Source organism: Tympanuchus pallidicinctus, unplaced genomic scaffold (genome assembly GCF_026119805.1).
Source record: "Tympanuchus pallidicinctus isolate F22 unplaced genomic scaffold, pur_lepc_1.0 scaffold8, whole genome shotgun sequence".
NCBI classification, from domain to species: domain Eukaryota; kingdom Metazoa; phylum Chordata; class Aves; order Galliformes; family Phasianidae; genus Tympanuchus; species Tympanuchus pallidicinctus.
Window position 1 is genome coordinate 53,180,052 of NW_026294802.1, and position 23,938 is coordinate 53,203,989.

Sequence of the window (23,938 nt, forward strand, 5' to 3'; positions counted from 1 at the left end):
ATTAGAAGTGCAGCGAGGCCAGCTCCTGCCTGCACTGTGCTGTCACTCAGAGAGTTGCAGTAACATTACCAACAAACAGAGCAGGGATGCAAGGACTGAGCGGTGCTGCCAAAATCCCAGTTAGGGAGCAAGCACCGGGTTTCTACGTTGCGTTCAATTAATAGGCAATCCCTGGGAAAGCTGACTATTACAATAAAAAGTAAAAGCTGAGTTTAACAGGTGTTGGAGTGTCACACAAGCATTGGATATGCTGTCAAAAATGTGGTACTGGTTGCTGTATTTTAAGTGGAGCTGCTACATAAAGTAGTGAGCTCCCCTGGGGAGTCACTGGGGTCTGGGGGATCTGATGGCAGAAACGAGTGTTGCATCCAAACCAGTAAGGAAATGTAAGCTGCTTCGTTTTGCTGCTGTTTGGTGAGGACCATCTCTTCCTTCATAGGGAAGAAATGCTCCTGGCTAAATTATTTCCATCCAGGGAGAGGGCTGTGCTCAGTGAACCCTCTTAGATCCTGGGGGTGGTGTAAAATAGAGCAGTGGTTCCCCTTTGCGGGAGGCTGCTGCCCTGTCATCAGCCCTGGGTGCAGAATGCAGCTATGGGGTTGTTGTGGGAGCTTCCTGAGAAACGTTCTGGTTATTTGACCAGAAATGAACAATTAGCAAATCTGTTTGTTTTTTTCCTATATTCTGCACATCTATGTTGTAAAGCGTCAGTATAAGCTTTTGAGGGAGGAGGGAAGCAAGCAAGATCTCCAGTTCTGGAATTTGTCCTTTCCTTTTGTCATCCTCATCAAACAAAGAGGGTTTTCAACATATGCTCTCACGTAAACACTAATCAAGATACCAGCAGCTTTAAACTGAACCTAATTAATAGTTTTCATGAAGGCAGTGGACTATAACCTAATTTCCTCCATATCTCAGCAACTCAATTTCCTTTCGGCCCTCCTTTCTTCTCTGCAATCTGCACGCTGAAGCAGAAAGTGTGTGGGGAGGGTTGTGGCTCAGGATGATGGGAAAGAGGTGCAAACAATTAGGGGGCTGTGCATTCTTGAAAAGCTGATTGCTTCTGGGCTGAGCCATGGGCTGAAGCTGCTGCTGTCCTGCAGGCAGCTGCCCTGCCAGCCTTGGCTTGGTGCTGCTGTGCTGCCCGGTGTGTTTGCAGCCTGGCTGCGTGTCTGTCTTTGCTGTGGAGGTTTCTCCATCCTGTTGCGGGGTGTGGGATGGAAGGCAGCGGCTGGGAGAGCTTAGGCAGGCTTGGTCTCAGCTGGGATCAGCGACAGCACTAAGTGGGAATTCCCATCTGTCTGAACCCCGGGCAGGGCTGAGACCAAATAAAAACCCAGCACTACTTGTTTGGAAAGTCGTAATTATTTAAACTGGGGTCACAGCAAAGCGGCTGCGCTGTGTTTGTCCCTTGGGTGCACGGATGGCCATGTCCTCGCTTGTGTTCTGCTGCAGAACTCAGCCAGGCAGGAGGGATGGGGGGTGGGGGGGTGGGTTCAGAGCATTTCTGTAGCGCGGCGTTCTCCTGGTGGAAAAAACTGCTTCCTCTCATTAAAATTCAATTAGCTGGGAGGCTGAGTGGGTCTCTGTGAGGCTTTGGGAACGCCGGGTGGGTTTGAAGAGTGGCCAAGCTGAGAGCCTAGGTTGTACAAGTTAAGTTTTGTGCCGAGCTGTTGTTTGCAACAGAAGTGTACAAATGTCAGGACAGGGCTCGGGCAGCTGCGGCTGGCATCAAGCTGTGAGTGAGAGACTGCTGTTGTGAGATTGCGAAGGCCTTTTGCAGGGGGAGTGAGCAAAGCAACAGCCCATGGGCTGGGAGAAACTCCTGGCACGCAGGCTGCAGCAAGCAGAGCTCCTGCGGCTATGGCAGCGCTGGGAGGAGGTCAGAAGGCACGTGGATGTGTCTTGTTGTTAGGGGGATGAGCAGTTTCTTTTGCAGTTCAGATATATTAGAATGCAAATTTGTAGTGGTTTCCTTGTCCCCAAAAGGCTGAGCACTAAACCTGGGGGATTGTTCCAGAGCCTCACTGCGGTGTGCTGGGTGATGGGCCTCTCTTGGTGCTCTACTCTTCATCCAGGTTGTTTGGATGCTCTGTGAGCTTTCATGGGAGGTTGCCCATGGAAGACGGCCTTGGCAGGTAACTTCTGCTCCATGCACAGCTTACTTCTGAGTTTGGGGATGTCTGCCCAAACCAAAGCCCCACAAGGCTTTGTGTGTAGCCAGCCCAAGCAGAGTGCTGCTCATTTAATCCATTTGACTGCTGCATCCACAGACTCTGGGAGCAGCATCTCCCATGGGATGGCTTTTCCAGCTCAGCATGGAGGTGGTCTTGAAGAAGGGCAGCCTGGGCTGAAGAAGGTCTGGTTTAGCAGATGTGGGTTGAACCAAAGTTCAGGTCCTGGCTCGGTAAGGTCACCGGTGCTGTGTTTCAATCCCAGAAGTGTTTGTATTATAGCAGTGAACAAAGAAATCCCATAATGTGCAGCTGGAGATTCTTTATGAATGGAAAGTGCTGCCTAACGGCTGAGGCAGGTACCCGTTGCCCCCACGGCTGGGTGAGGTGAACTCACACCGTCTGCATGCTGTGTTGAAGCATCTCATGTGAACCCACAGAAGCTCGTTTCCTGCAGCAGTGTGGGGGCCAGCCCTGTTCTACTGCTCAGCCCTGCAAACTCAGCAATGGGCTGATGAACAACGTGCAGTTTGCCCTTACTGGAGCCCCAGAACTTCCATAGTTCTGAATTGTTTGTGGTTCAGCCATTGAACGTTTTGGGGGACTGTCCCACGAGAGAAGTGGCATTTTGATCCTCAAGAAGTAATAGAGGAATAGTGCCTGGTATTGGTGTAGATGAAATTAGTTTTCCCGTGAGTAGAAAAGTTCAGTGTGCATGCTGCTTTTCGAAGGTTGGCTTCTCAGGAAACAAGAGGAGCTTATTTTGTGCAGCTGAGTACCATAACTGTGTCTTATTGGTCCAGTTGGTACCATAAAGCCAAACGGTTTCTTTTGATGCTGCCAAACAAGGTGTGAAGTGAGGAGGTCTCCCAAACGCCTGCATGTACCTTTCTGCCAATGCAGGGAAGCTGAAGGCTGGCGGAAACATCTGCTCTTGGCTTAAGCCAAATGCTGGCCTGGGATGAGGTGTGGTGTACGATGCTAAAAGGATGGCACTCGTCCTCTCTCCTCCTTTGTGTTTTTGTTGGGTTTTTTTTGTGTTTGAAGACCACCAGCAAAATGAAAGTATCAGAAATGGAGGGAGGGTGAGCCAGGGTGCTGGGGCTGCTCTTAGGGCCGCCGAGTGCTTCAGTGCTCTCAGCTGAGATGTTTGTGCCGCTCAGGTGCTGTGCTGCTCTCGGGTTGAAATGCCAGCTCTCTTTTCATCTTCTGCCTTGTTTACACTTAGACAAAAACAATTGTCACTGGGGTTGATAATCCCAGATTTCATTTCACTGTTGTCATGGCTTTCTCCTTCCCTGTGCCCTTGAATTTAGCATTTCTTGCTCTGGAGAAAGCTCTTAGGTTTACCTTTTCTGAACGTTAATTTTTTTTTTTTTCCAGATGCCTTCAAGGTTACAAGATTGGATCAATAAATTTTGCTTTAGCAAAAGGTGTTCCGCAGAAAATAGTCTTTCTATCTGTGCAAATGCATCTTACTGTATTTTTCTGGTGCTGGAGGACAGATTTAGGGCTTGCTTTTGCAGTCAGAGTGCTGTTAACGTGTCAAATAGCCTCTATCTGCTCCTGCAGGAGGATAACGGTGCTACTAATGCAACGGGCTTTTGGGAACGTCAGGCTGGTGGTAACTGCAAAGCTTGCAAGCTTTCTCACCTGGGGGAGGACCTCATGGGGAGCCTCAGCTCTGAATGTCATTCATATCTTTTGTGCAGGAGCAAGAAGCACGAGGCACTGGTGCAGGTGGGAGCACTTATTGAGGGAGGGTAGCAAGGTCCCCAGCTTCCTTGAACCAGGAGCTGCATTCTGCACGGTCAGGGGCAGGAAGGAACTGGGCAAAGCTCGTGCTGAAGTTCTTGTCAAGCTTCAAAAAACGCTTTTAAAATGAATTAGGGGTGTATACTAACCTGGATTTCTCTGTCGAGATGCGCCACAGACGCACGCTCCCGTGTACTTTTTCCTGCCTCAGCAGACTGCTGAAAGAAGTTAATTTACAGTTCTGGCTGCCTGCTTTCCTGGCCCTGCCAAATCTGATTTCACCTCTTTTGCTGTAGAGCCTTTCAGGGAGTGCAAAGAGTCGATGTTTTACACCACCAGCTTATACTGTGGTGTGAGATGATGGAAAATGAAACGTCCTGAGCCAGCATTAGGGTTCTTTATTGAAGATGTCTGTAGCTTTCCCCAGTCTCATAATAATTCTCCATTTAGTTGCTGGTTTTCTCGTCATTTCTTCTGCTTTTTTTTTTTTTCCTTTTTTTCCAAAGGGATCCTCTTTAGTGAAATGGTGCACTTGAGACATATGGATTGAATCACAGAGCTGGGCTCTTCCAGAATAGCAGTGCTGCCTAGAATATATCTGCAACTGCTGAAGCTTTTGCCTCAGGATGGCTTTGCAATTAATGGTGAGATTTGTGTGCCAGAGGCCAAGCAATGCAGTCAGTTTAATCAAAACCCCAACGTGATACTTGGCTCGGGTTGGCAAGTCTTGTGCATGGGATTGTCTTACCCAGGTGCCCAGGGACGTCATCTGGTTTTATCAGTGTGTCTGTGAGTGCGTGCAGAAGAACTGCAAAGCAGCTTGTGAAAGTTGCAGTCTGTGCTTAAGGTGGTTTATTCTCATCCCTGAAGTGACACCTTTCCTTATGATCCCTATCTGTCAGGTTCCTGTAAGGAGAGTGAAGGTTAAGGTGGAAACACTGGATTAATTGTTTGTGTGTGCTTTGCCCAAACGCCTGTTTTGCACTGAGATTTTCTGGGTAATTGGCAGCTCAGACACCTGGACTGCAGTCAAGCTTTGTGAGTGGGCCAGGGTTGCCTGTCATGATGTGTATTTTGTAATTACGGCTAATAAAGCGGCATCGTTAATGTTTTAATTCTGTTTGTTTGTTTGTTTGTTAGTGATAAATTCCATTTCTTTAACTGTAAAAGACACTGTGTGCTTGTCATGTGTAGGTCGTTACTGGAGTTTGCTGCTATCTCATGCCTTCTGGCCAATGATTGCATCCAGTGCATGGAGAGACGTGCTTTATAGTTCAGACAGATCATAAAAGTGCTTTTATTGATGCTTAACAGCAATGCAGTGCATCGTGTATCTTTTAATCCAGCCAAGATACACACCCAGGCTTAGGAAGCTGTATGGCATCACTTCATGCAGTTGTCTGAGCCAAGCCCTGCTCTTGCAGCCAGAGTAGCACAAGGCCTGATGGCACAGTTTTATCCTTGGCATGGGCACCACTGAATGCTAGCTGCAAGGCAAAGAGTTGCTATTACTGGTTGATTAATGTGTAATTAACTGTTTTTGGATAACTGAGCATCTGAAATGCTGGCTGTACAGAGGTAGTGTAATGGTACACGGTTTGCAGTTGTGCCCAGGTGTAGAAACAGGGTAGTAGTGGTACATAAATGGGAGGAGATCCAACTGAAGCAATTTCTGGAGGGGTCCTTCTTTGTGGTTTTGCTGGCACAGCATGATGGATGCTGAAGACATGGAGCAATTAGCAGTCATTAAAATCTATTGGTAATAATTTTGTAAATGAAGGGCAGAGGTCCTGCTCGAATCAGGGGACCACTTGGCTTCCTTGCCTATTCCAGGACAGTGGCTGCAGCAGCAGCAATGTGTAATGGACAAGTTTTTGTAATTGTAGTTCAAACAAGAAGTCTTGAATCTCATTTCCTTGCTAGCCACTCCTCCAAGCTAATCATCTTTGAGCTTTTGCCATTTTGGAGTGTGTGGATGAGGATGCTGAGTTGGGAGAATGGTCAGTGGGGGAAGGATACTGAGCAGTAGCATGAGGGCTCTCCATCACTGCTTTCCCTTTGGGCCACAGAAGCCTGGAGAGGACAGGAAGGCTATGGCCCCACTGCCCCTGGCCAGGAGACCCTTTTGCAGAGAGCAGTAAGCAGTTCAGGCAGTTAACAAGGGGAACAGAACAGTCTCTGGTAGGCAAAGCTCATCTTTCAGTATAATTTCCATCCACTGCAGGGACCGTGGGGTTTGGGGAGCAGAGTTCTGTCTGATTGTTCCTGATGCTCACCTGGCAGAGTTTTTGTATCTAAATGCTGGCAGGCAGCGACGAGGCAGGCTCGTTGCACATGATGGATGCTGTTTGGGGCCTCCTCATTACTCTTTCAGCCGATGGCTTCGTTTGTAGCTCGCTTCCCTTGTTGGCTGGTGGGAGGGAGGGAGGAGAAGGGGGCTCGGTTCTTCCATGGAAACTTTGAGGTGCAGAGAGCTGATTGCAGAGCCCAGACGGGTGATGTAATGCTGGAAACCCTTTCCTCTCCAGTGACATCATGCCAGGGCTCCCAGTGGTGTGGGGGACATCGGTATCTGCTGGGAGCCACAGAGAGGACGCGGGGTGTGGGAGACACTGCGTGAGAGCAGATGGACACGTTGGGAGACTGGGAAAGATTTTCTTCACCTTGAGCACGGGGGGAAAGCCAAATACTCATGCTATTGGGGCGAAGTTTCCAGCTGAGCTTTGCTGGCAGCGCTGCTGCACAATATGTAAAAGCCATTACTGAGAGCAGCGAAGAACCATGGTGTGCCACTGGTCCAAATCAGTGCATGTTTCCCCTTCCCTGCTAATTTGGAAACCTTGTTCAGCGTGGGAGGTCACACCAATTAGTTTTATTTGCATAAGCGAATTTTTTGGCACCGAGGCCTACGGACAGGCAGGCATTCTCTTCCACGTACAAAAAGCCTGCTTTGCATGGTTGCAGCAGATCGTTAGAGGAAGTGCAGGCTCGGTGGAGCCAAACTGGTGCCTGGAGGGGCAGGGAGACAGGCGCCGAGCTGTGCAGTGTGCAGCTCAGGCAGGGGCTGTGCTCACTGTGCTCACTGTCCTCACTGACCCGCCAGTGCTCAAACTGAGGCTTCTTTGCAATTTAGGGCTTTGTTACCATTGTCCTCACTTTGCAGGACCCTGCTTTCAGGGGTCAACAATCTGTCGTTTCCCTAAGGCATGGGGAAAGCATCCCCTAAGTAGGAGCCTCTATTAGTTTACTTGGTGCTAGACCCATTCCCTTGTCATTTAGGTACGAACAAATGAAACACATGTTCCTTGCACATGGTGAGGCCTTCTTATTTTAATTTTTTTTTTTGAGGCGGTCTGGGCTGCTTGCCAAAGCCCAAAGGAAAATCCTAGCCTGCTCCAGACATCCCTGGTGTGCAGGTGTACTGCTTGCTTCCACAGAGCAGAGCAGGATCGAATGTATGTGTTCACAATAAATATATCACCCTGGGGATGGGAGCTGGAAGAGGGTATTCCTAATGAGTTGTGCAGAGTATTGGATGGGATTTGTGTACTCGTGTGTGTATGTGTGTTTTCTATTCCCTCCAAGAACACGGAAAAAAGCCTCTCACCGTGGGCTCATTGTTTTCCCCACGTAGCCACATACTGGCCATGGTTCAGGAGGTCAGAACCTATTTGAACAAACAGTGCTCTGGCCACTGAAGCGAAATGTGTGAGGAGACGAGAGAATTGCTGGTGAATATTGCATTTGTGCACTGTTCTCTGCTTTGGAATGTCTGCAAACACAGCACGGTTTTCCTGGGGCTTTGATGCCTTGCATAAGCAAATGTATCTGCAAATTATGTTTACCCTTTTCCAGCTTGCTCCTCAGAATGCTGAAATCTGAGCTGTGATGCTCAGCCATTGTGCTGGTCATGCTGCAGCCATCCCTAGTCTGAAATGGGTTTGTTCAGATAACAGCATTTCTAGGCTGTTCTAGGCATCTGCACGCATGAAAGCCATAGGGTAGCAAAACCCAGCTCCTCTTTTGGGATGAAAAGCTTGGCAGGTGCCCACTTAGCTCTGCTAGGGGAGCTGAGCAGGATGGTGCCATTAAACACAAGGCTTTGGAGTGGTGAATTTAAGGTGGGAAGGGAGAGGGATTTGAATGCAGCGGGCAGGCAGTCCTGTCTTGTGGAGGGAGGAAAAGGTGTGCAGATGGGAGATGTTAGGAGTGCACGTGCACCATGGCTCTGCTCTCTGTTTCCAGCTCTGTACTGAGCAGCGTGGGGCAGATTTGCAGGAGTGCTGGGAAGCACCAACAGAAACCTGCACAAAAGTTTCCTTCTCGGGTGGTCCCAGCAGATGTGTCCCATGCAGCGCTCCGTCATTTGGTAACCGCTGCCTGCCAAGCACTGGAAAATTCTTTCTCAACCAAAATTTGGTGTTAAGTTAAATTCTGAGTGTGTCAGCAGATATCCCCACGGCTAAGCATGTAATCCCACTTACATCCTGAGATAACTTTGGCAGCCAGGTCAATTTTCCTCCATTCCCTTTAATCCATAAAACCTGGATTCTTGTAGTTACCTCCTGGGGCAGAAAGCATTCCAAGTGCTGATTAAAAGCCTCTGTGTAGACAAAACCCCTTGATCCCGAGCCACCTCAGCGAGGAGGGCTGGGGTAAAACCTCGTGGTGGATCTCAGGGTGGTGATGGTGCCGATGGAATGTCCTTCAGCTGAGATGAGAACAGCAGCTTCACTTCCAGGTTGATCCAGCATTGAGAAAAGTAAAACTGGGGATAGAAGCAAGGGGCGTGCAGCTTTGGTACCTTGGTGCTTAGAAGAGCTCCAGTTGCTTTGGGCTGGAAGCAGGAAGCCCTGGTGGATAGTAAAGAGCCACCCTTGGACAATGGGTGCGAGTCCATAGAGGAAGGCTGATGCTCTGCAGAATGAGCCCTGGGCTTTGGGGCTGCCTGAGGGCTCCCCTCGGGTTTCCTGTTGGAGTTTGGGAAGCGTTCAGAGGGGAGAGGATAGGAAGGAAACCATGCAGGAGTAGAATGGGCTGGCACCTGGTTGCTCTCACTGCCTTTGTAGCAGAGTTGTGAATTGTCTGATGAAGCTGCGAAGCGTCCTCTCTGTGAGAGGTGAGTTTTCATGACCCCGGATGGCTGTGTCTGGATGTTAGCTGGAGGCTTTGGTTTCCTTGCAAGCCTTTTCCCATTCTCTACCAAGGTGAGGACTCTTCACCTCCCCTAGCCCTCTGCTTCCCTTCACGTCTCCCTCCTCCATCATCAGTAGGGCTGGGGACAAAGCTTCCTGGGGTCCACACCTCCCAGGCTATGCTGCATGCGTGGGGCTCAGCAAGATCTCAGCGACAGCCTCCAATGAGGCTCAGAGTGACTCCAACGCCTCAAACGTGCCACTTCAGCCAGCAATCTCACTTCTTCACCCCCTATTTTCCACCAAGCGATTCCCCCATACGCTGCTTGCATCTCCAGCTTTGTGTAGGCGGCGCAGAGAGCAGAAGCTGCTCTCGTTCCTCATTTTCCATAGACGAAAGGGAAATAAATCAACGTGAAACCGGAGCCAGGAAACAGCCACGTTCGGCGCGGAGGGGGAAAGGCACAAAAGAGCAACACCACGATGTGCTGTGCTGCAGCTCGCAATAAGGGGGAATCTGTTTTTTAAGCTATCCCTTATGGTTCACACATATGTCATTGAAGGATAACTTGTGTAGGAAAAAAGCTCTCCTCTCACTCGGTTATTAGTGGATTATTTGATTTGGATGAAGAGGGGAAACTTTGGAACAGTGTGATCAGCACTTGGTAACCCGGTGACATCAGGAGGTGAGCTTGGATGGGGGGAATGCAGCACTAAATGGAACAGTAAAGAAAACAGGGAACTTGAGTATGTGGTCAGGCCTGCAAGACCACAAGAAGAAATTTGAAGGCTGGGCAGCGTTTGGCAGCCTTTCCTCTCTCTAATTTGGTTTTATGTAGCCCCTCAAGGCTGTGTCTCCTCTCCAAGGAAAACTGCTGTTTTCTCATTTTACATGAGAAATGGAGCTTGGCTCAAAGTGCTGAGCCCTCAGCCGGGGCACAGGGCTGCTCAGGTCGAGCATGGTGGGGAATGACCCCCCAGATGATGAGAACTGGGAGGAGAGAGATGTGCTGGGCAGGGGAACAGCAGCTCGATACACCGGGCACAGAATGAAGGCATGATTTCAAAACTGTTCATTGTTTCATCATCTTCTCTCAGCTTTATTAACTGCTAGTTAAGTGCTGGCGGACGGTGATAGACAATGACATCCATTCATTTTGTCCCATTCATTTCTCAGAGGCTTGGGCTGGGCTTTCTGTCTTTTTTTTTTCCATACTGGACAGGCTGATGTTATGGAAATGCCTCCCACTACACGCAAGCTACTGGTTAACAGTTTTCCAGTGGGCCTCAATGCCAGTTTTGTGGGATGATGCCTGTGGGGTTGCCCTGGCAGTGATGACCGTGGACACCCCCAGAGCTGTGGGCAAGGCTGTGGAGGGCAGTTGGGTGCCTGCAAGCAATGACTGCAAGGCAGGGTATCGCCTTGTTGCGCGCTGCCCCTGATTCATCCTTACTTCTTTCCTTGACCATCAAAATCCCATTACTGACTGCATCCTGATCTGCCCTGCATACCCGCTGAGGCCAACTTCAAAAGTGCTTATTAAAAGAAACGTTTTGAATTATGTAATTTGCTGCTTGCAAGTGTTCAGCAGCATCCTCTGACTTGATGTTTCAGTTGGGGAACAGAGCTGCGCTGTGGGAACAGAGCTGAGCCAAACAGACTCCTATTTGAAAGCAGTTGGAAGGAACTGCTTGCAAACCTGGCAGTGTCTGCTTATCCATAGCCGTTATTTTGCACGCAGGTTGGCACTGTCAATAGCTTTAAAAGCAAACGTTTGGGTTCTGCGTGGATGTCTGATAGAATGGTATCTTGTCATTTTGAATAATCGATTGCTAGGAAGTCACTCTCAGCTCCTGGTGTTGGTATTGTAGAGAGAGAGTGCTTACTTTCATTAAAAAGAATAGCTGGGAGATCAGAATTCCTTTAGAAGTTATCCTATAGATTTGCATTATTTCTGGCTAAATGTTTGTAATCTGCAGGGGGAAAACAAACCAACAAAAATCCCTGCAGTGACTGCTATAAAGGTTGTGTCTGGGCTTGAAGCAAGAATAGTGACAGCAGAGCACACAGTGATTGTAGGGCCTCTATTTTTAGGGAGCAGAGGTGTAATTTGTCTGCATGGGCTGTGACACGTTGATAATTTGAAGGCAGAAATCACAGCGTGGCAAGCTGCTGTGTGGTCATTTAGGGGGAAAAGAACCAACCGCCACGGTTTGATCTTGGTGTGTTTGATGGAGAGCCAGGAACAGCAGCGTGTCTGCTGTGCAGATGGATGACAGTGTGTGAGGAGGGCTCAGGTGAGGTCACCTCATGGCAGTGCCATCCTGAACGTGGCCAGTGTTGTGTAGTGTCAGCCCTCTGGGCTCTGCTGTCCCCCGTGCCATTGCTCTAAGAGCCGCCTCGCTTGAGACCTGGTTTTGTCTTCCCCTCTTCTTGGGTTTGGAAAACTGAGGAGACGAAGGGTATCTGCTATGTATAGGCAGAAATACAATAACTGCTTATTTTGTGGTGCTTCAGCTCATCTTTTTCCAGCTGCTGTTGTAATTGGGAACCTCAAAGATGCCTTGAGATGAGTCTGGTTGGCATTCCTTTTAATTTGCCTTGTGGTCACTTGCAACTCTTCCTATGGCAGGAACATTACAGAGATGCCTTGTCCTGAACGCTGCTGTAACCAATCAGATGTGAACCTGCTGCAAAGCTTTCCCTCAGACAGTGAACCTGTGTCGTGCCTTTCTTCTACCTGGCTGCCCGTTTTCATGATGTTTATAGGAATTTAATTAGCTTGAGCTTTTTTCCTCTGTCAAATGCGATTGAGATCAAGCATGGAGATGCAGGAGTTATTGAGGCAGACAGACACACCTGTAGCTGCACAGATCACACATGGCTTGCTTTCAGGGTAAACCAGCCCAAAAAAAAATGCATTGCTGTCCTGATGAATTCATTAGAGGGGAATGCTTCCTCACGTGTTAAGAGTTTAAACCTTCAGATTAAATAACTCACTGTGGTTTCTGGCATACACAGCAGAGATGAGTATTTGGTTGCTGGGGGTGTGGTGGTGGCTAGAAGGCTGGGTTTATGCTTCAGTGAAGGCGTTTCCCCACCGTGTTTCTATGAGGGATGTACCCCTCTGGGCAGCAGCCCTGTCAGAACACGGCTGCATTTGCTTTAGCTTCTTGTGTTGGCAGAAATGGATCAGCTCTGCCAAGGACCCCCTCTGGGTCCAACCTCAGCACCTCTCGTTGCCTATAAGATGGCACGCCAAGATGGCTCTGTGTGCAAAAGACTAAACTTGCTCTTCCCTCCTTCCAGCTCTTCTCAGAATCAGCTTTCCTACTTTTCAGTCAAAACTAGACAGGGGAAAAAAAGATTTAGACTATTTACCACGTTCATGGGAGTTTTGGAGCAGCCAAAGAAAACGGAGTCAATTTGGAAGGGCTTCTCTGCAGCCAGCTTTTATCTTTTCTCTTTTTATTTTTTCACCCTGCCCCAGAAATAGAAAGAACACCTTTGCCCAGCCAGCAACTCGGAAATAACTCAGAGAAAGATTTATTTCTTCCATTCCTGCCTGGTTAGTAGCGTGGTCTGGATGGGTCGCTCTGCAAGGTTTCCATCCCACAGCTCTAAGAACATCTCAGGGCTTTGGTGGCTCAGTCCAAGTGAGCCAAAGGGATCTGACTGCTGTCCTGTTCTCTCTCCTTGGGAAGGTGTCTTTGCAAGAAGGAGATACGTAAAGGCAGAGGGCAAGTGAGGGGGATGGATGATGGAGTTCTTCATCCTGCAGCCCCAAAGGGCTGCGATACTGAGGCTGTTGGCTTCTTGCGCTGCTTGGAGGGTACAGAGAGCAGGTTTTGTGTCTGGGCTTTTGTGTCCTGCAGGGAATGCCCAGGACCTGGTGGGAGCTATGTTTGCTCAGTGATGGCCTTCACAGAAAGGGAGGAAGAGGCTGATGATAAGGATTAAGCTTCAGGAAAGCTGCTAGAAATGCCGGGCTTTAGTAGGATGTGTGCTCCATGCAAGCCAATTTGTTAGGAAGGCAGTCTTGCAAAAGTACCCAAATCTGGATGCTTTCTAGAAAAGCTCCTCTGTCAGTGGATGGGCTCATTCAAGTCCCAGAGTCATAGAATGGTTTGGATTGGAAGGGACCTTTTAGATCATCTATTTCCAACCCCCCTGCTGTAGGCAGGGACACCTCCTCCTAGACCAGGTTGCTCACAGCCCCATCCAGCCTGGCCTTGAGTGCTGCCAGGGAGGAGGCATCCCCAGCCTCGCTGCTCCAGGATGGAGTGGAAGTGCTCTGGAAAAGTCTCATGACCATAAACTTGAGTTAAGTGTCTGCACAGAGTGGTATTCCTGAAATAAACAGCTGAAATAGGGTTTGTGCGTGTTCAAACCAAAAATGCAACTTCAGCCCTGTGGCCTCACGTTGTTGGCTTTGAGGCTTATCAGCAAGGATGAAGCATGCATAGAGGGGCAGCTGAGCCTGTGCACGTATGTGCAGATATGAAGCACCTCGTGTGGATAACCTCACCTGCAGCTGCTGCTTTAGGGAGAAAATATTTACTGCAATGTGATGAAACTTGAACTAGAAGTCACACAGTTTAATACAATTGTGTGGTTTGGATTCCTTGTTCTTCCCACGTGTTTCTAATCTGCTCCAGGGTTCAGACATCTGCCCAGAGCATACAATTTACCCCCCCCCTCCAAAAAAAAAAGTGTAAAAATGCTCATTTTGCAAATGTAAAGTCAGTCTTTACAATAAGAAAATGAAATTTGGGAGGCATATCCTGCCTATAGCAAGGTAGAGAGATGTTTAGGCTGTCAGGGTGTTTCTTCTTTTCTTTGTCCTCCTTTCTTTGCCTTTAAAACTCCAAACTGTGCTCTATTCTTTTCTCCCCGCTTTGAAATAGCCACGGAAACCTCTCATATTATTTTTGCCTGTGTTACTGCAGCGCTTGGCCAGGCTGTAAAGGAGGAGTGAATATAAAGCAGCCTTTTGTAAGACGGGTCTCTCCCAGTCCGTCTGTCCTTCCAGGCTGGGCTGTGTGGTGTGAGGAAGCTGTCTGATGGCAGCTCCCTTTTCCTGTCCCTAACTGCCTGCTTCACACCTGAACATCCAAGCAGATAAGATTGTGGTTTGTTTAAAAAGCCATAAAATGTATAAAAATAACTGACGGAGCCGGGCACGATGGCTGGTGAGTTAAGGATATCTCTCTTTCAGTGCGTTCCAGCAGTCTTTTGTGTTTGCTTAATAGTTTTTTTGGAAGTCAGCTTGGCTGCCTTCTCCTTTCCTGCCGTCCCTGCTGCTTGGCGGCTGCTTTGCCCTGCCTGCACCTTCCCATCCCAACCGGAGTTACGGTGTTGGTGCTCACTCAACAGAGAGGAACGCAGACGCATCGCCCCCAGAGCACTGGCCCCATGGGAGGCAGCAGTTCTAAGGGGGGTCTGGAGAGCTTGAAGCGGAAGGGGAGAAACCAAAGCATGCAAATATTCAATCCCAAAGGGCTGTGGTGCACGGCGGTGATGCTGGCAGTGATGCCATTGCAGTCAGAGCGACTGATGCAGGCAGCTGTAGGGCGTGAGAATAACTGGGAGTCGTTTCTCATCACCGCTTCCCCTGGGTGGGTCCGGCTCCCTCGCGCAATTAGCTGTGATCATTATTAAGAGTAGCTGTCGGCTCAGCAAAGCAGCCGCTGTCTGGCGGCTCGCAGCCCCAGACATGAGTCAAGGAAAGCTGGCCCTGACCCCACTACGTGCGTGGGACAGCAGCTGCCTGACCCGGGATGCTCCTGCAAGAGCTCAGCATTTAACCGTGGTCCACTTTCTGTTGCGCTGGCCATGTCCACCCTGGGGTCTTTTTGCTTTTTCCCCTTTGGTTTTATTTCCTCCAAGCTTTGTTTTCTTGTATCTGTTGGAGCGAGTGCCATTGCTGCCTGCAGCAGTGCCTCTCATGCAGCACAGTTCTGTAGGTCCTGCTGGGGCTTTTCCCTCTCTGAAACAAAACCAGGGAAATGTAATAGCCTTGCAGTAAATACTTGGTAGGTTTAATGCTTTCTGTAGTTCTGCCAGTGCCACCTGCTCTCCAGAGTGCCTGTTCCTTGGAGCTGAGAGAAAAACAATCCTAACATCCTCTAAATTCTTGGATTTTAGTGAAATGACAAGTAGCTGACCTGCTTTAGCTGTGTCCTTCCACCCGGTTGGTGAATTCTTGTTCTCCAAGGTCTCAGCATTGGCTTTAAGCTGGAAAGGACGTGGGGTGCTCTGGAAGCAAAGCTCATTCCAGGCTTATGGGGTGATGAGTTGCACGGTGCGCACGTAGGGTTCTGTGTGAGCACCACAGCTCCCATCACAGTCTGTTAAGCTCAGGGTTGGTTGAGGTTACATACAATTGCCCATAAGCATAAAACAGCCCGCGAGCTGTTCAAGACCTTAAAGCTGGTGATTAGATGTCCCCTCTGAAAGGACTAGGGTTTCAATTAGGCACCGTGCCGGGGCTGGAGCGGGGTTGGCATAGGAGTGGCTGTTTGAGCAATAATGGCTGGGTTTTTTCATCTTCTCCCTTTCTTTTCATGGTATTGACAATCCATACATGAGCTGCTCTAAGGGTGCGGGATATGAGCGTTGTGAATGGGCTTGGGGGTAGGGATGTGGGACTGGGAAGAGAAAAAGGGCTCTGGGCTTGCTAGAGTTTGGTGAGGATTCCATGGAAAGTCTTGGGAAGAAATTGGGAATGATTAATGGCTATAACAAACTCAGGCGTTTGGAAAGGCAAGAAAATCTTTCATCCGTTACAAATAGGAAAGTATCTGGAATAGCAGATGAGTCTGTTGCCTGTAAAGCACCACTGTGTAAATAATCCATCCTGTGGATGAACGCTGTGCATGTTGTCTTTGGGAATTAGCTGTGTTATCCCTTAAGCAAAAATGGACTTTGGTGCGAGCTCTGGCTCTCCATTTGCTCTGTCCACTTCCACAGGTGCTCGGCATCATGCCTGGGGCTGCAGCCACTGCCCAAGGAGTGCTTACATGGGAGTGGGGTGTTGTTGACATTGGGAGGCCGTTAGAACTGAGGCTAATGGAGAAAAATAGTATCTGCTTGGAAGTCAACATTGTATGAATATCTCCCACTCTATTAACAACTTGGGTCCTTGACTGCTGTTTGGGTATTGGCAGAGTGATGGCTTCTTCAGTGGAGCTCTCCAGAATTAGCAAAGCCATCTGGCTTTTGCTCTCTTCTGAGAAACTTTCCTGCCCTCCTCTTTCGCTAAGGAGCTGTTGCTAAGCAGCTTGTAATTTGTATTGCGATGCTACGCTGCAGCCTGTCATAACAGACACCGTGTTGTGTGCAAGCACACAAGAAATGCAACCTCCTTGCTCTGAAAGTCCCTGTTTGTAAGAACCAGCCAGGAGAGGATGCGGTGAGGAAGGGAAACCATCGTCAGTTCTTAAGCAGGGCTTTTGCTTGAAGCTGTGGGTTTTTTTGGGGTTTTGTTTTTTCTTTTTTTTTTTTCTTGGAGAGGCATCTGTCCCCTTTTCTGTGTGAGATTATTTTTACTGAACAGGGCTCAGAAGAAGCTCCCATCTGAGTGCCAAAAGTCAGGAGGGATCCATTCTTGCAGTGACCTGAGCACAGGAGGGGAAATAGCAGAGGTCTCACAGCAGAACTGCCTGTCTGCTCCTGCTGCCCCCCTCACACAGGGCGAGGAAGCAAACATCCGTGTTGCCTTTATCCCAACCACCGAGTGTTTGCAGCTGACTCACACAGCTACGTGTGAGCCCTTCCCTTCTTTATTTTTGATTCTCTTTTGAGGCAGCTCTCCAACTATTGGCTTCCAGTTTTGTACTGTAACGTGTTCAGAAGCCCAAAGGATGCCCGGCTGGTCCAGCGAGTGCGGTCTGGGATGCAGGTCATGGTGTGACCCCATTGCTGCCATTTGGCTTCTCTTCTGCAGAGCTGTGTTTAAGGGATGGATGCTTGGGCGATGCCGATATGCCGCGTCCTCAGCAGTGAGCCTTCATCCCTGGGCAAGTGCTGATGACAGCTTCTATCAAGCGGAACATCTGGGGCTGGCAGGCCGACTCTGAGACAGGGATTAGGTTTGTTGGAAGCTTGCTGGTGGCTGAGATCTCAATGCTTTCATCGCAGAGCCATGCTGAACTTCTGTCACTCTTAATGCGGCTGGCTGGGTCTGTGTTTGTGAAACCAGTGAGTTTGTCATAGTAAAACTTGGCAACATCCTGATTGCTTCTAATAATTAAGACGTTTTTGTTTTAATATCACAGCCACATTCGGGTCGTGGTGGCCATCTGAGTTGGATGTGGGAGCTTAAAAAGGCTCAGCGAGCAGTAATTATTCTTAAAGATGCTCGCTGTCACTAAGGTGCCTGTGGCAACGCACTAAAACAACAGCCCAAGTAATTATTGCAACACTCCAAGTAATCATTAGTGCATTGCAGTGGGAGCCCTGAAGAAGCCCAGTACTTCTGGAGCTGCTGCCAAAGCCAGATGAAGTCACCGTGCTTCTCCTCGCCAGCTGTTTGTTTTGTTGAGCCACAGCAATTTCTCCAAGTTACTGAAGTTGATGTCATTGGAAGCGATGTGACATTTTTGCACACGTATAGAATAAGTGTTAAAAAATGCTCCTGAAGAGCTTTTCCAGTCTTGTCTGGGAGCTGGCTGGGGAGCTGAGTTCGACTGCCTTGATGGAACTTAATCCATAAAGCAAATGAGTCATCGGGCACCAATGGCTTTACCATAAATGTCAAACAACTTCTTACTGGTTGTGACAGTTAGCACTTACATCTGTTTGGTGGAGGAAAGAAAAAAAAAGCCTCACAATTCAGAATCATTTTCATCAGCGTGCTGTGCTGCCTCTTCCCCTTTGCAGGAAGTTGTAGGAATAAAGGTCAATGTTTGATTTATTTTCCTTTAGAAACACTGGCTCTTCAGGCAGATGAAATATTGGTTCTTTTCAGAGGAAAAGAAAGAATCTATTTATCTGTGCAGTGCATGCCCAAGAGAGGCAGGAGTTGGGCTGCAGCATTGGAAGGGCTTCTTGAGAGCCCTCTGAGCTACCCGGGTGTCTGTGATTCCCCCACTACCCACGTGGGGCTTGAGGTTGGATTCTCTGTGGCTTGGATACCCCTTTATTTGAAGCTTGGTCTTCAAAATCTCCCCTCCTTGGCTGGTAAATTCTTTAAGCCACCAAGAGAGAGGAGAGTGTTCCCCCTCTTGCAAAGGCCTCATGGAAAATCTATGGCTGTTGAATGGATGCGGAAAGGGGGGAGGTTAGCTTTGACTTTATGGCATCTTCATTATCTCTGCTCGTGCTGAAAAAAGCAGATGCTGAAGTAAGAAGGAGAGAGGGCTGGCTGTTGTGTGTAACCACAGCAGGGAGTGAGAACTCGTGCAGAGGAGCAGAGCTGGGGTTGGGGGCAGCTCTCTCTGGGTGATATTTATTAGCAGCAACACTGGAGAGGACACACAAGCAGCAAACCTCCCTGCGTGGCTTGCTCTAGTTAAGGTCACCTTTCTAAATCAAAGAAATGGGGCTCTTGACAGCGGAGCTTTGTGCATCTTCCATGAAGTTCAGATAGTGGGGCTTTTATTAGGGCCTCAATTAGTCCCTGTTATTGTATTGTATTGAGGGATGAGGTCAGTTGACTGGGAATTTTGCTAACAAGGTTTCGCTCCTGTCTGCTTTTTACGAATGTTAACACAGGGTGCCCACCAGAGCTGTGCACTTGCTGTTAATGAAACAAAGATGAACAGTCCAGCAGCCCTCAAAGCTCTCCTCCTTCCTCTGCCCCTGAGCTGCTCGACCCACGTCAGTGCACTTGAGCTCAGATGCTCCCTGGGGCTTTCATTCCTCCAAAATCTGCTGCATCGCTTTTCCTTCTGGTTTTGCACGCTGCTGCCGGAACACGAGAAGGATGAGCTTTGTTGGACAGGATGATTGATTGGGTTTGAAAAGGAAATGGGAAAATAGGAGGTATGGTGAGTGATGCTCGTGGAGCACTGTGAGTTTGACAGGAACTCTCTGAGGCAGCTCGTGCTTTGCTATGGCACACTTTATGTGCTGGAGTTATTCAGGTGCATGCTGACTTTCTTAAGCTCTCAGCCCAGAGGTGGCAGGAAGCTTCACTTGTTTTCCTCACTGGGCCACTGTCATCCCCCAGCACCTTGTGCTGAATTTGGGCTTTCTCCAGAGCTTGAGTCCAGAGTTTCTGGGTCTTGCAGTGATGTCCTTCCATGCTCTGCAATGCCTTGCTCAAGAAGATGCTAAGCTCCCATTCTGCTGCTGGAAGCAGAGTGTGGTTGAGATGAGATTTTGTCTCGCATGTAGTTCAGGAGATGCTGTCAGCAGAGGCTAAGAGTGAATTCAGCTACAGCAAATTCTCTCCTGTGTAACCTTTTGCACCGTGTTTAGCCAGCGTGCCTTTCTTTGCTTTATCTCTTCCTCAAGAAAAAACAACTTTAATTCTGGTCTCTGATAGGATACAGACTATCAGCTCTCCTTGAGGTGTAAATCCCACCTTATCAGGAAAAAAAGCTTTCAGCCTTCCTTCCCTGCCTCTCGGAGACAAAGACCAAGCCTGCTGTAGTGACTGTTTTATTTCAGCTTCTTCCAACAGCACCAGACACTCCTCATAACCTCGTGCAAAATGGGAAGCTTTAAGCACCTTGCTGAGAAGGGCATCAGTGTCTTCACGTGGCTGTCATGGGGGCAGAGGTAGCTGGGCTCCTGTGATCTGATATAGCAGCTGGGAGATTATTCCCAGCAGGAGCTCCAAGCGAGTTGTCATGGTCAGGCTTGGCATCCTGCAGTGATGGGAAGCCTGGGAGCTGCCCTTGGCATTGGGATGATGTGGTGCAGGTAATCCCATGGCCCAGCAGGCTGCAATGCAGGTGATGGAGAGCTGGATACGGGGTGCATTCTGTGAGGCAATAATTTGGCTTTATTTATTTAATTTGCTTTCCTATCTTTTCCAAAGCTGCGACCCATTTTCGGTTCATTTTCTAAAGGTTATTCACAAAGAGCAGTAGGCTTAAAGCAGGGCTGAATTTTAGGGCAGTGTGGATGTTCAGAGAGCTCCATGTGCCGTTGGAGGGTGGTCACGGCTGCAGTGCGTGCATGGAGTTGAGCCTGACCTCCTGTTTCAAAAATATCCTTTGGTTTTCCATGGGGCTCCGAGACGTTCTGGCCAGGCTCTCCTCTGAGCTTCTGGTTCCTATTATGTGCCCAAGTAGTTGTGCTGTAATGCTCCTTTTTTTTCCCTCCCCCGACGCCTTCACAGTATTTTTCTATCATTAAAGAAGACTTTTTTTCCCCCTAACTAAACCATCAGCTGCAAAAATCCAAGCAGTAAAATCTTTCCTTATGCTGCAAGTAAACTGCTTTTGGTGCTATCATTAAACCTTGACTTTGGCTTCCCTCCCTGCAGGGTGACATCCAGCAGTTGCTGATCGTGGCCGATCCCCGGGCAGCCCATGACTACTGTGAGCACTACAGCCCCGACTGTGACACCGCCGTCCCCGACTCTCCACAGTCCCAGGACCCCAACCAGGATGAATACGTGAGTAGGAGCTGGTGGCTGCAGGTGGGGATGCCCTGGGGGCAGCGATATGGGGCTCCGTGCTGTGGTTGCAAAGCTTAGCGTGCTTGTTTCAATCTGAAGGGACCTTTAAAGGCCATGTGTTCACAATCCTTGCAGTGAACAGGGACACCCAAGCCCTGCTTGGGTGCTCAGAGCCCCTCCAATCTGACCTTGTGTGTCTGCAGGGATGGGGCACCACTGCCTCTCTGTGCAACCTGTACCAGTGCTGCACTGCCCATATAGGCAAAAACTTCCTCCTCCTATCCAGTCTTTCTCCTGTCCCACTTTGATGTAAATCCTTTACAATGCAGTGGCTGAAGCAGAGGTTGTTCTTAGGATCCTGCAGTCCTGGTCTCCTACCCACAGGGCTTTCCCTTCTCATCTGTGCTCTTCCAGTGAATGCGGTGCAGGTTTGCTCAAAGCTCAGAACCTTGCAGAGGACAGATCCTGAGCCGATGGAAGCACTGACCTTCCCAGGCAGGCCAAACCCCATCCAAAATGTGCACCTGTTTCTAAAATCCAATTTTAGCTCTTAAACTTGAAACCAGATTAAGTCCTTTTTTTTACTGGTACTCCTTTGAAACGACAGGTGTCAAAGGCAGGAGGAGGAGGAATTTTTTTTGCATGTACGTTTGCCATTTGAATTTCCTTTTGGCAGAAATGGTCCCAGCTGATCTGTAATGATTTCTCCCGTATGAGCTGCTGGGCTGCACAAGGCAGCTTTTCCTACAGTCAGAGCTTATTTTCTTTAGAAAAAGTAAAGGAAAAAAAATAATAATAAATGGGGTGCCTCCGTATTTCTGCTGCTCAGTCGGAAACGTCTGAGTTGGGCTGATTTCCAGAAGACCATCATCTGAATTTGACACATTTAGAAGAGGTCTCAAGCTCAGCTCACAGCAATTAAAGCGTCTGGCACCCTCAGGCACTTCTCAGTGCCTTGGCTGCTGTTTCTGGCCGGTTTGCAGGAGTGCAGTGCCCTCTGCTTTACTCTCAGCTTCTCCCCACTGATCTGCAGTGCCATTGCTGTGTTCTGGCTCATGCACCACGGGCTTTGGGTTGAGGAGCTGCTTTGGGGAGCAGAGTGCAGCTTGCAGCAGTGCAGCCCATGGAAGCTGTAACCATGCTGCCAGCACTGCTGGAGGATAGACTCTGGTGTGATCAAAGTACATGGTAGTAGGAAAAGAAAGCTCTTCTTCTGGAGGCCAGCAGTGCAACAAGGGCTGGCTTGTCTCTGGGCTGTGTTGCTCTGTGTAAGAATAACTCATCCATGCGACTGCTGCCAGCCGGAGTGATGGGCTGGCAAAGAGGTTGGCCGTGCCCGGCTGTAACCAAACGTTTGGTTTGTATTTCATTCTGAAGAATGACTGACGCCTTGTGGAAAACTCTGAAAATATCTGGGTTTTGAAGCTCTCCTGCCTGCGGGTCATGGGCAGGTAGGAAATCACAGGCATGCTATAAGGAGAGAAAAGAGCAGCCTGGCTTCTTGGCGTGGTGGTGTGATGCACGTAGCCCTCTGCAGATCTGAGACGTGACCCAGCAAGGCTCACCAATTATGTGTTAAAAACAACACAATTGTTTTTCTGTTTTGTAGGGTAGCTGAGGGTGACCGAATTCCTGCAGTGAGTGGCTTTGCTCTCTTTGCTAAGGCAGAAATTGCCCCTGGGCTGAGAGATTAGCGGGGACCTGAAAGCACAAAGAGCAGCCCAAACTCAGGCTCCTGGTGTTGCAGAAGCTGAAGTACGAGAGGAAGGGAAACTGCCATGGTCACTCCACAGCAGAAATGTAGTGCTGCATGGACCACTGGCATGAATGCAACCTACAGAGGGCTGTTGGGCATCCACTGGGTGCCACCAGCTGATGTTCTGCTGCTTGTATTCTCTCTGCAGTACACCGATGGGGAGGGAGAAGGGGACACCTACTACTACGAGTACCCCTACTATGAAGATGTTGACGAAGCTGTAAAGCCTGAAGCACCCACCACCAAACCTGCACCCCCAGGAGTGGCTGCTGGAGAGAGACCCGAAACCAAGCAGGTACCCACTTGAGGTCCTGGTTGATAAATGGAGCTGTGAACTGGAGAGTGGAGAGCGATGCAGAATATCTGTTTTGTTCCACCTGTTGTGGTGGTTTTCATATATGCTAGTTTGCTTTTTATTTTCCACACTAGGACTATCCTTCCCCCACGCCATCCCCTGAAGCAGGGGACCCCAGCAGGCAGACCAAAGGATCTGCACCCGTGGACGACCCCCTGGTGGATGAGTACAACTATGAAACCATCAACGAGGAGTACTTCACACCTCTGCCCTATGAAGACATCAACTACAACGAGGAAGTAGACCCCCAGGGAGGGCTCACTGAAAATGCCGTGGAAGCGGAGCTCCCCACGAGTACCGTCATCACCTACAATGAGACTGATGTAATTTAATGAATCCTTTTCCTTTCATTTGATTATATATATATTTTATCTCTATTATTTCTTAGCCCTGAGCAAAGGAGATGTGATGATCCATACGATAAACCTGCAGGTGGCTCGGGCAGCTCTGTGAGAGGAAGTGTCAGGGTGTGGGATATTTTCATCTTGTCATTCTTACTGAATGGCACTTCCACATTCTTCAGATTGAAACATAAAAAAAAAAACCCAACCAAACGACTTCAACACTGGGACAAACCCTCACATTTGAGTTATTCCATTTGCCCACAGAGGCCCTCTGTCTTGTTGCAGATCTACTGACAGTGGAATCAGCCCAGATTCCACAGCTGATACTCTTTGGAGCGGTTGCGTTTTCGGTTCCCCACATTTAATGTCACCATGTCACACTTGAGACTGCTCTGCCCTTAAGGCTTGCCCAGTTTTTTGTTTTTGTTGGTCTCATCCTCTGATGAGACTGAAATGAGCTGTCATGCAGCTGTGTCGCACAGCTCGCCAGGCGAGGAAATAACTTTCTAGTTGATGAGGCAACTTTGTCGTTACCCAGGAGCATCAGCATGGGGAGCTGATGGTAGGATGAGGTTTCCTGGGGTGGGATTTGGCAGTGCTCTGTGGTTCTTCCTCGAGCAGAGTAGAAGTGAGCGATGGGACCGTGAAACTCAAGGCTTGCTGGGAGATGTCAGAGAGTGGCAAAAAAAGAAAGCAGAAGCTGGCCAAGATAATTGGAGCTGGGCCTGAAAGCGTGAATTAAAAGGTGTCAGGGAAAGTGTCCAAGGAAGAGCTGAAGAGTGAGGGGTGTTGAGCCCAGACGGATGGGTTGGAGCTGTTGGGAGAAGACTGAGTGGAGTGGAG

At 49.0% G+C, this 23,938-nt stretch overlaps 1 protein-coding gene across 2 annotated transcripts in view; it reads left to right on the top strand.

Moving 5' to 3' along the window:
• The window catches only part of COL5A1 (collagen type V alpha 1 chain), a 127,618-nt gene that overhangs the window by 33,164 nt on the left and 70,516 nt on the right, over positions 1–23,938 (top strand). For both annotated transcript variants that reach the window (XM_052668038.1, XM_052668039.1), the window contains exons 5-7: positions 20,506–20,637; positions 22,545–22,691; positions 22,826–23,074. In XM_052668038.1, the coding sequence (XP_052523998.1) occupies positions 20,506–20,637; positions 22,545–22,691; positions 22,826–23,074 (528 nt within the window). The remainder of the gene's footprint in view (positions 1–20,505; positions 20,638–22,544; positions 22,692–22,825; positions 23,075–23,938) is intronic.